The 12181-nt window shown below is 39.4% G+C and overlaps 1 protein-coding gene across 3 annotated transcripts in view; it reads left to right on the forward strand.

Moving 5' to 3' along the window:
• The first annotated feature begins 371 nt into the window (after positions 1-371).
• PDZRN4 (PDZ domain containing ring finger 4) overlaps positions 372-12181 on the forward strand; it is a 129293-nt gene continuing 117483 nt past the window's right edge. For all 3 annotated transcript variants that reach the window (XM_056846918.1, XM_056846920.1, XM_056846921.1), the window contains exon 1: positions 372-644. In XM_056846918.1, the coding sequence (XP_056702896.1) occupies positions 576-644 (69 nt within the window). In that variant the 5' untranslated portion in view covers positions 372-575. The remainder of the gene's footprint in view (positions 645-12181) is intronic.

Consider the following 12181-nt stretch of genomic DNA (forward strand, 5'->3'; position numbering starts at 1 on the left):
TGGCGACCTGCACTGACCCAAGATGTTTCCTAGAAATTACAACTCAATCAATTATCCATCTTGAAGGAAAAGTGTATAAAGTATCTCCATGCCCTCTATCCTTAATAAACCAAGGTGTTAGTGACACGTATATTTTGTTTAACCACACTACATTTGCTTCTTAATTAGTGAATATTCATCTGTTATCAACAGCAGCTATGACACCCCTACCCTGCTAACACGTTCTGTCATAAATAATCAATGAGGTTTTATTAATATTCATGAGCTGGAATCTGTGTAGTCATGTGCACTGATGCAGAGACAGGGGGAGTGTTGCTGCGAACTGAGATGAAACTCTGTGTATGTCTGTGTGTATACGTGAGTGTAAGATACTTAGGGAAGAGGAAGAAGAGCATGCTGCTTACACACACTACCCTGGCTTGTGCTTCCAGCTAACAGTGGCGTGTCTGTGTTCCTGCACTGGAGTGACTGATGAAAAACAGTAGTCAAGTCTGGAGGGTGCTTCCCTGTCAGTGCATTTGCTTTTCAGTCCTTGGGAAATTAGGAGCATTCCTTTTTCATTATTTCCTATTAGAATGGGTTGCAATCTGTGCAGTTTTCAGAAGAGGGAGGAACACTACAAACTGCTGTATGAAGTTTCTCAGGTGAGTGCAGAAGATATTCCTAGCAGTGACAGGCTAAGAATTTTGTGCTATTTTGGAAAGCACTTACTGAAAAAGAGGGATGTTTATTTTCCCTGTGTGTGTATATGCTTGCATGCTTTTGCATGTTTTGAGTTAGTTATTATTTTTCAGGTTCCTCACCACTCCTACCCTAGATGCCTTCCTGTGTGCTTCTTTTTACATTTCTGTGCCTCTTTGCCAAATTCTCAGTGAGTGACCTGCATTACCATTGAACCATGTCTGCAATGTGTATAGAGAGTCTCTTTAGCTTTGGTAATTGGATCCTCTGTCAGCTACACTGATGCTTCTGTGGCTTTTAGGATTTTTCAGGTCTTTGGTCTCAGGTATGTTCAACTTACTGAAAGAAGTTTTATGGCTTAGTAACAAATAGAAAGGCTTGGGGTTCTTTTTTGTGTTTAATTAACAGCTGCTGCTCTGTTTAGCATTACAATTATTGTTTTGAATAGTGATTTAAGTTTTCTGTTTTCTAGTGGGTGATGCTTTTACCAGGTGTCATTCCATCCTTTATACTATTTGCCTATACCACTAGGCAGAAGGAGACCTTCATTTACCATGTACTTATTTCACCGTGTGTGACCTAGCAGTAAGAATGTTACTGTAAACTGCTAAAATGTTTGCCTGGCATGTTATCAGAATAAGAAAGGGAGAGAGAGAGAGAGAGAGTGATGATGAAAATTGTTACCATAACACCTTGCAATTTTGCACAAGTCCCACTGAGAGCATATTCGATTTGGGGGTGGTTCTTCTTCTTTCTTCTTTTTTTTTTTTTGGTCTTTTGCTGAGGAAATCTGGCAGATGAAAGTTCAGTGCCTTCCAGCATCTGTTCCTTTCCTGTTTTGTAATTTATCCTTGCTTTGACATGACACTGTTGACAGTGTCTAAACACTTCCAATTTTTGACTGCACTGTTGACAGTGGGCTGAGGACAAAACAGCTTAGAACGTTGGTGGTCTGTTGGCACAGCAGTTGCTAAATACCCATTGCCTACTGTTTTGACACTACACCCCCTTCAAATTCTTCCTGACGTGATTCATTTCACAGTGGACTAATTACAAAGTGGATTCTCTACACATGAAACATCCTCCTCAGTTGCAGTGTTAATGCACATTTTCATGGTAATGTGATCAGAGCCTCATTAGCCCGTTTCCAAAAACGATCCCCTGAATTAATTAAATATAAAAATGACTCTCTTTATCACCATGGAGGGGGAGAAAGGAGATTAACATTGACAATTATGGCTGGGACAATACCTCTGCTTCATGGTAGCTGTGACTATTTCAGCAATCCTAAAATAATTTCCATTGGCAGATAACCTGTTCAGTTGCTGTCAGCTACAGAAAATGGACTCTAGGTGGAACACTTTCCTTCAGTTGAGAAGTAAAAAGCTTTCATTTCCAATACAAAGTATAGGAAAGTCTCAGTTCTTATCATGCCCCCTCCCTTTCAGGCTGTGAATAGCCAGACACCTAAAAACACAAAATGTAAATAGCTCAGTAGATTGCAGTGCAGCAGATCAAAGAAGCCAAGGCTGTGCTCTGAAAACAGATGAAGCCTCTCTCTATATATATTTTTTTCATAAGGATATCTAATTGTATAGGGAGCTAGAGGGTATTTTAAGTACATTTTGTGAATTTCTTGAAATGACATTAAATACTAAAGCTTTTTAAGCATTCAAAAGCAGTTGTCTTTTGTTGAGAGGATTTCAGAGGTATTAATTCTTTTACTTGTACATTTGCTCCTCTGGCTGGAGTTGCAGCTTTCATGATAAAGGAATGACAGAGGAGGGAAAATGAATTACCACTTTCGCTTTAACCCTGGTAGTTACCTGATAAGGTATAATCCCTGGAAGAATCTGAGTGAGTTTTCCAGAAGAGCAATTGTGCAGTCAAACCTCTGACTTTTGCATCCTGAGTTGTGTGGGGAAAATGTCACTGATAAAGGAATTTAAAGAGAGCAATGACGTGTATTAGTATAGCTGGTCTTCCAGGGATCTGTAAGTTAGGTTCTGGTTTCGCTCTGGTATTTATACATAGTTGTGATCACATGCCAGCATTTTTTTGGCAGATGTTCCTGGCTAGTATCTGATGTCACAAAAGAACACTTCATTTTGCAATACTAAAATAACAACAAAAATTACTGTTATCAGTGAGTTATCAGATTGAGGCAGCAATTCAAACACTATAATCAAGAAAAAAAGCAAGCTTATTATCCCCCCCTTTTCCATATCAGTAGCTTGTCTGGGACATGCATGTTGAAACACAAAGACATATGCAGATGAAAACCATGTCAGTGAAGAGGTGTATTATTTTGTGACTCTGTTTGAATCTCCTTTCTGGACTAGAAGATACTGTAGCTTGGTAGAAAAGAAATGATGTAGAAGGCTATTAAGCTGCTGATGAGGATAAACTTCTCAGTGAAATTACTGTGCTCACCTACCACCGTTTTAATTGTATATTTTACTTTTTAATTTGTGTGTGTTAAAAAAAACACACCTGGAAAATAGAGCTGAACTTTCACCTACAAGACATGGATTCAAGATCAAATCCTTCCTTGGACTCAGTGGGTTGGGTAGAGCACAGACTTTCAACTTGGGCCACAGCTCTTGCACAAGTGGAAGTGCAAGAAAAATTAGAGAGCCAGTGTCATGCTGTGGTTAGGGTGTTGGACTAGTATCTGGAAGATCTAGGTTTGAATCCTCACTCTGCCATGGAAGCTTGCTGGGAGACCTTGGTCCAGTTACATACTCTCAGTGTCACCTACTTCACAGCATTGTTGTGAGGATAAAATGGAAGAGAGGGGAATGATTTAAGCCACTTTGGGTTCGCAACGGGGAGAAAACGAATTATAAATGTATGGAAAGAAAGAAAGAAAGAAAGAAAGAAAGAAAGAAAGAAAGAAAGAAAGAAAGAAAGAAAGAAAGAAAGAAAGAAAGAAAGAAAGAAAGAAAGAAAGAAAATGACTTCTGTAGCTGCTTGTACACTCAAAATTATTGCATCTCCCACTTGTGTTTCTGCTTGTGAAAAATCTTGTGCAATCAATTTCTGGGCAATATTGGGAAGACAGCACTAGGTGTTGTACAGGGTCTTGGGCAAGCAGAACTGTGCTAAGTCCATTCATATTTTACTTGCACACCTCTGGATCGAGGTCACTATCTAGGCATGGATAAGCAAGAGTTTCCACTTATAAAATGGGAATAAAAGTGGCTGACCTCACAAAGTTGGTATGAGAGTAAACAGAATACTTGTTATCAAATAATTTGCAATTTAAAAGCACTATATAAATTCTAAATGACAATATAATGTAGTAGTAGGAAGAGTAAAAATTAATGTCGTACCAAATTTCCATAAGGTTCAGCTTTTGGCATGAAAAAATAGTCTTTGGTGGCTTCAAAAGTACTTTGAGAAACTTTCTTACGTAGTTTGTTATGTTTTTCCCCTCCTGTTTGTAACTGTGCGTAATCTTCCTTTGCAACTCTCAGCAACCTATTATTTAATCCATAACCCTAACAGTTAAGGAATCAGGCAGTGAACAAAACGATATCATGGTACCAGATAGGAAATCCAATGTGAAAATTCAGTGAGAGAAAACAGAACCTCCCATTGCCCTTACTTTACATGGGGAAGAGGGAAAGTCTCTACCAACAACTGGATGCTTGTTTGTGTCTTGATGTTTCATGGTTGAAGGTTTCATTTCCCACCAGCACTGTGTGGCAATACTTTTCCCTAATCCGGCTCTAGTGATTGCAAGACTATGGGCCTTTCTGCATGGTAGGCTTGCCAATTTCCTGGTACTGGCAGGCAAATGCCGGCCACTTGACTGGGCTGCCCGCTGCCCCTCAGCTGGTTGACGGACAGAAGAGAGCCAGATGAGGGGGGAGCAATTTTCACTTCCGGGTAAATCCAAAAGTGACATGGATTCTTAAGCAATTTTCCCTGAAAACTCTATGGTTTCCATAGAGTTTTTAGAGGAGATTGCTAGAGCAATCCACATCACTTCCGGGTTGCATCACCTCAGCCCCAAAAGGCTCCTGCTGGTTGCTGGGAGGACCTGGCAACCCTACTGTATGGGTTTACTTTGTCTGTTCTGGCCTTGTACTGCTCTGATTTATTCCCTGAATTCTACATACATTTTTGTTTTTGCTTCAGGTGTCCCCCCCTCCGCCCCCAGTTCTTTTGAGACCATTTTCATCTTGTTTTTTTTTTGGGGGGGGGATGCTGATTCTGAGTCAACTTTTTCCTCATGCTTAATGTTTCTCTTGGTTTTCTTTGTCTTGTCCACTTCCACCCACCTCTAGCTCACTGGTCAATGATTGGACTATCACAGTGAAACCACACCCTCTTCTTCCCCCAACCCTGAAGAGGAGTGATTTTTTTTAATGCCACTAAAATATCAGTGTATCACTGGAGCATTGCAAACATAGGCTTAGGAGGGTCTCTGAATCCCCAGCTTTCATTTTTTTAAAAGTAAGTATCTAGCCCTTTCCCTCATGAAGATGTAAGGGGGAAGGCATATTTCTGTGGGGGAAGAAGCTAGAGCCTTACTTTTAAAAAAGAAAAGAAAAGAAAGAAAGCTGGGAATTCAGGGAACCCCCTAAGCCTATTGTTACAAAGCTCCAACGATATATTGATATTTTAGTACTTTTTTAAAAAAAAGGAAAGGTGCTGTGGTGCCACTGATGGCACCCCTGATGATGGCAACACCCTCCCCTGAAAGCCTTCATTATTGAAGGCACATTTGAAAGAAAATAAACTGACTCCACAAATGTGAAAATGCACACGAAGGGCAGATGTGCAGAAGAACCATGTTCAAACTTATTCCAATACTTGTGGATCAACTCCCAAGAAAATCAGGAGAAACTCGAGCATGCGGAAAAGCCCTATATAGAGCAGAATGTCAAAGAAGTGTATTTAGATGCATGCCTTTCCCTTTGAAGGTCATGCAGCTGGGTCCAGGCGCAGATATCATCCCTCTATATGGCATTACATTTAGAGAAATATACATGTGCATCTGAATGTACTTCAGTGTCTATATATCCACTATTTAAAAAATGCATAACTGGATCAGGGAAAATGTCAGCTTCTTGCCTAGGCACAAAAGAGCATGTTTTCTCCTTCTCCCATACTCCCTTTCCCTGTATACTTTTACAAAAGAATATGGGAAATCACCAAGGGCCAAGATGTGCTTCTGGTAAGCTCAGTTCTAGTTAAAATGGCAGTTATAGATATTCACTCCAAGAGAGACATAATATCCTAATAATAACAATAATAATAATGGTTGTTAATTAGAAGGCAGCAGCTCAGCTATGCAATGTGTATTAAGCTATGCATCTGTATTAAGGTACCAGGTGACAAAATACACCTTGGTCCCTCCAGCTGCGACTGAACTTTCTGGACTGAATTTTAAAAAAGAAATTTATACATCAGTAAACTATTACTCCTTGGAGAGACAAGACATTAAAAGAATGGAAGGTTGTCTCTTTGGGAACAGAAGGTGTTGCAGAGAAAACTTCAAAGGGAAGTCTGGCTGTGTGATGAGCCAGTACCCATTTGCAAGGCCAAGCTTCATTAGCATGGTGTACAGAGGTAGATCTCAGGATTAACAGAATAGCCCACTGGAGGCTAGTTTCCTGTTCTCACCCAGGCACTACTTCCAAGAACCTTCTGACATTGTCCATCTTTCTTGTTCTTCTGTTTATCCATATGAACTTGTTATTGAAAATTTCTGTGCCTTTGTTGCTTCTTGTGGTAGCCTAAACCTTTGTTTCTTCTTTTAAGTGGTCATAGTGGCGGCGGCTCAGTTATATAGGCCACTGTTTATTTCTATTTTTAATGAGGCTTAGTAAAATCTTAAGAAGAACTTTTAGACCATAAGTATCTGTAAACCACCAAAAACTCAGAGCACTGACATAATCCTGTCCTGCTTCTCCACCTAAAGAGGAGGTAGCTCTCTAGGGTCTCAGGGAGAGGGCTTTCACATAACCTACTAGCTGAAGATGCTGGGGACTGAATTTAGGACCTTCCACATGCAAAGCAGATGCTCTACCACAGAACCATATCCTCTCCCCAAGAGCACCCAGCTCATCAGGTATGCCAGACACATTACACAAAAGAGGCTGGATTGAACCCTTCAAGAAATTAGTGCACTGCTTGATTCTTAAAAGAAGTTATAGCAGTTCAAAGAAAGGGCCAGGAACAAGGAGAAATTTAGGGAGATCTCCTTGTTCGTTGCCCTCTGGCCTAGAATTTTTTCCCAGTGGTGCAGCACCAATATTGTTCCATCATTTCTGGCCAAGACCTAGAAGTGACATCACATTACTGGCATGATGTTGGTATGATCTGGACAAAACTCTTGTACTTTGTCCAAATCCCAGACCATTGCACCTATGTCACACTGGTGACATGATGTCACTTCCAGGTATTTGCTGGAAGTGATGTCACAATGTAGGTGTGATAATTATTCCTTCCCTCTCCCATTCGGTAACAATGGGGAAATGAAGCAATGGGCAGAAAAAGGCTTCGACCCCCATTCCTTCTGCAGCTTTTCAGTTGAAATCATATTCTTTTATTTGAGTATCTTACAATTCTGCCCTAAGGTTTGCTGGTGAAGCACCATCATATTTCTGGATGCCTCTTGTTTTCCTTGGAAAATCGGCTTTCTCTGTCTTTTTTCTATTACTTTTATGCAACTCCTGAACCGAAGGATGTTTGGTTCATATGCCAGTATAGCAAACTCAGTGTTGAGATAAATACTTCTATTTTACAAGCTGACTTATTGGCACTACTTCCATTAAGCTTTCAACATTTCCTGTGCACTGCACGAACATTACTTGGTTAATGAACTATAAACTAGGGAATTATAATCAGAATCTTAGTGTAGTGGTGTGGAGACTTCGAACAATTATCATAATGTAAAACCAAATCCAGATTTCTTTCTACTTACGTATAACAGTGTGTCAAAAGGGATTGATTGGTAACATGTTTTCCTGTATGGCACCCTTGAGGAATTTCCAGCAATTGGTGTTTTAAATAATTCTTGGCCAGTATGTTTTCCACATGTGTCCTGTGGTTTCCTTCATATTTTGTTTAATCTCTCTCAAGGTATGTAATTTTTATCTAGCTGACAATTATTACTTAAATTAACTTTCATATTTGTATTTAATATATCATAAACAAAAGTGCAGACAAATTAATTGCCATACTAACCTAAGAGAGAAATCAAATTTTTGTGTGTAATTAACCCAGTAGTCGTAATCACTTCTCAGCCTTTTGGCTAGGAAAGCATTCTCTCTGTTTAGAGATGATGGTGTGCAGTTGCAATATCTATAGTTTCCTAATTTTTCTGAGCCTATAGAAAGACAATGAGCATGACCTATTATCTTGGATCCAGCCATTTTTCTCTCTCAGTATTGTTCAATTTTCCTCCTTGCTACCACCCCCTTTTCATATTATTCTATAAATTCCGGTCCCATGAACCCCCAGCATAGCCTTTTTGGTGGTTAAATCGAACCTTCTTTTTCACCAGTGAAAAACTTGGTTGGATCCAATCCAAAGTATCTGGAACTTTTCAACATGTGAAGTTCAATAGGTAGGTCAGTATTTTGTATGAGATGGGAAGATAAACATTCATGATGCTTGATAGGTCATAAATAGTAATATGTTGTTAATTAGGCAATGCATAGGTTTATGGTTAAACTTTCCTCTACCCACTTGGGCTTCTACTGGGAGGTGGTTTAGAACTGTATTGTAAACTCATGTCTTATTTGCTTATTCACTGTCTCTGTGTCCCATGCTCTGACCTGGAGATCAGGCTAGCCTGATCTCATCAGATCTTCAAAGCTAAGCAGGATAGGCCTTGGCAAGTATTTGGATGGGACTCCTCCAAAGAATACCAGGGTCATGGTGTGGAGGCAGGCAATGGCAAACCACCTCTGAACATCTCTTGTCTGGAAAACTCCACCAGAGGTTGCCATAAGTCAGATGTGACTTGACAGCAAAAAAAAAAAAAAAAAGTGTTCCATATTATTTGCTTTAGCCATTGCACCTTATGTGAGTTCTTACATCCATGCGCTTTCCTATTAATCATATATTTGGTATATTTGGTATGCATACTTCCTTCAATAAACCATTTTATTTGTATCAGTAAAACTTTGGAATCTGTGTCTTCCTAGTGACAGTCTTTTACAACCCATTCCTGAGCCTTTGGTGGCCGGGGGCGGCGTGGCCGTGGTACCGCTGCGGCGCCTCCAAATCCATTCCCGGCTGCTGAAGCCTTTAAAAAGCCTTTCACAGCCTTTTTTATTTTTAAATGGGGCATTTTGCCGGTGTGGGGCTTTGAACTGGTGGGATGCCAGCGGAAGGCCCAGCTAGCGTCCCTGGGTGTCTGCTGTGGCAGCGCTGGGAGAATGGCATCCTGGTCCCCCTGCTGGTGTCTGTGCCACCCTAGACCCTAGGGTAAGTGGCACTGGCACTGGTGCAGGGAGCACAAACACCAGCACAGTCCCTTCCTGGCCTCCAAAGGACTTTCATCCTGGAGGCTCAGAAACGGGCTATAACTTACTGAGGTATGAACCCATAATATCACAGCTCTCTTGTTAACAGCAGTCAAGTAACAAAATTAGATCAAAGGCATAAAATGTGAATAGGACATTATCCAGGTGGCTAGGTAGCCTCAGAATGGTGGTGTGTAGTTCCTAGTAAATATATATAGTGTGCTATATTGGTATTGCTTTATCCCCAGGAGACAGGTATTTGTTCTTTATATAGCTGAATCCAGTCAGTTAAGCACTTTCCCCTATTGTAAATATTTTATATTGCTATGATTTCTAGAAGACTGTAGTTTACATTAAAGATATTATTAATGTAGGTTTTAACATGTTTGTATTTTGATTTCATTTTAAAACCAAGTTAATTGTTGTTTTTCAAGGATCATATACACATTTTATGTGTGTTTAGTTCCTGGCTTCCAACCCGGAATAGGAGAGGCAATACCTCTGTGTATATGGAACATGTACAGGCACATTTCCCACCTATTCCAAAATCACCTGCAGTGGAAGGTATGCTTTGGGATAAATTTGACTGGCACAGATTTCCATGCCAAGTACTATTTTTCTCTTACTTCATAGTAACTTGGATGATGACCAGTGGAGAACAGAGACAAGCCTTGCACCCTTTCATTATTTTGGCTTCAGGCCAAACCACTCCATGGAGAGAAGGGAGCACTGCATTGTTTTAAGCAAATTATGTTTAAATTGACTACCTATTGCTTGATCACTGTAAAATATTCCATAAAGCCAAGAATGTCCTTGTATAGCTAGTGACGTACCTTCGTAATTGCCTCATTGTGTTATCTACCAATAGTAGAACCAACATTATAATTTGTGTAATAATTATGCCAGTGTTTCATATCTTAAGTATTTGACCTAACAAATCCTATGCATTATTAAGTAATATCTTCCAGTGATTTCATTGGCATTTATTCCCAAACATGTGCGCATAAATTGCAGCTTAAGTTTTTATAAGTGTTATAAGTATTTCTTTGTAATTTTAATAAATAATGTTTTAAATACTTGAAGATTTTTTACACAATTTGTCTGTTTAGATACCTATTTATATTAGGTTGGTCGAATGGACAACCCTCATGCTAGTATTTTGGTATAGTAACCTGTTGTGATCAAACTGCATTTGTGGTGGACTTCTTGGAGACAATTTTTTTATGTTGTACTTTATTATCTGGGTGTGGAACATTTTATTGTCAAACCTCTTTTTCTATCTGCTCCATGACTGAAGTGCATTTAAATTCCAGACATGTACTGGATAAGACCTTACAACTTAGCAGAAGTTGTTTTGTTTTAAGAAGAAGAAGAGTTGGTTTTTATACCCCGATTTTCTCTATATTTAAGGAGTCTCAAACTGGCTTACGATCGCCTTCCCTTCCTCTCCCCACAACAAACACCTTGTGAGGCAGGTGAGGCTGAGAGAGCTCGAAGAGAACTATGACTAGCCCAAGGTCACCCAGCTGGCTTCATTTGTAGGAGTGGGGAAACGAACCTAGTTCACCAGATTAGAGTCTGCCGCTCATGTGGAGGAGTGGGGAATCAAATCCAGTTCTCCAGATTAGAGTTCACCCACTACACCACACTGGCAGGCATAGCATCTTTACTGTTTATCTCTGTATAATCTCTTTGTTCTCAGTTTGTCTCATTTCCTTGGATTAAAAACATTACTTGATAATGTCCAATAGAAAAAAATGCCTTTTAATGTCTAACATGATGAATAGTGTCAGAAAATGAATTCTTTTCAGTGTGAATATCAAATAATGCAATGTAGTTTCTTCTGCTGTCCAGGCTGCATTGTTGAACCCTGTAAGCTCCCACAGTCACTTTTTCAGGATGTTTTCTGTCCAGTGACTAGTAGCTTCAAATGTACTCATCCATCTTCTTGTCTCATTATATTAGATGTGACTGATGTTCTGCAACCATTAAAATTGATGGAAAAGAACAAAGAGAAGAAAAATGTGCCCTTCAATTGATCCTGCCTGTTGAAGGAACAAATCAGACTGTCCTACAATATGTACTGTAGGCTGAGCAGTTCTTATTTATTTAATTCGATAATTGACCACATTGATCCACCAGAATTAATAACAAGCTATCTTGTGTCAGTTTTATTTGGCACTATATAGCACCTGCATACTTAATATGCATTTTTTCTTATGACACAGTTACAGGAAACTAAGTAGTTCTGCCAACTTTTACAAATATGTCACACCTAATTTCCATTTCCCTTTTTGTGTTAGGAAACGTATACTGAAGCACAATGCCCATATAGGTCCATCCCATCTGAACTATGTGTACTGGTTTTTCAGAACTTCCCTCTTTAAAATACACTCATGTGGTGGTTAGGAAAATATTGGGTGCCCAATCTTGTGCATTTTAAGAGAGAAAGACTGACAAGTTTCAGTATCAGTAGAAAAAAGCAAGAGTCCAGTAGACTAACAAAATTTATGGCAGGGTATGAGCTTTCGTGAGCCACAGCTCACTTCTTCAGATACAGCTAGAATGTGATTCCATCTATCCTTAAGTAGAGATGAGTGAATTAGATACACAATGGAAATGGAAATGTCAAAAGCAAGTAAATGACAGTAGCAGGCGTGATTGGATTAGGTGTGATATGCAGAGAGATAGTAGGAGTGGAGAAATTAGCATTGGTAATGAGACAGGAATTCCAGATTTCTATTAAGTCCAGAAGAATGCATAGTCTTGAGCTTCATTATTAGTTATAATTCAGCACCGTGATCTAGATTGCAGAATAAAAATGACAGGCTGCAATAACTTACAGTAACTAGACCATGAAATACCATTGAGTATGGTAGGGATGGATGCAGAATTGCATAACTTATTTGTCGTCTTTGTCATTGTCTTCCTAAATGTTACTGTTTCAATAAATTTCCTTTTGTAATAAATTTCCATTTATAAAAAAGGTTTGGGGGGCAGGAAATTATAGG

The sequence above is a fragment of the Euleptes europaea genome, chromosome 3 (genome assembly GCF_029931775.1).
Source record: "Euleptes europaea isolate rEulEur1 chromosome 3, rEulEur1.hap1, whole genome shotgun sequence".
Taxonomy (NCBI): Eukaryota; Metazoa; Chordata; class Lepidosauria; order Squamata; family Sphaerodactylidae; genus Euleptes; species Euleptes europaea.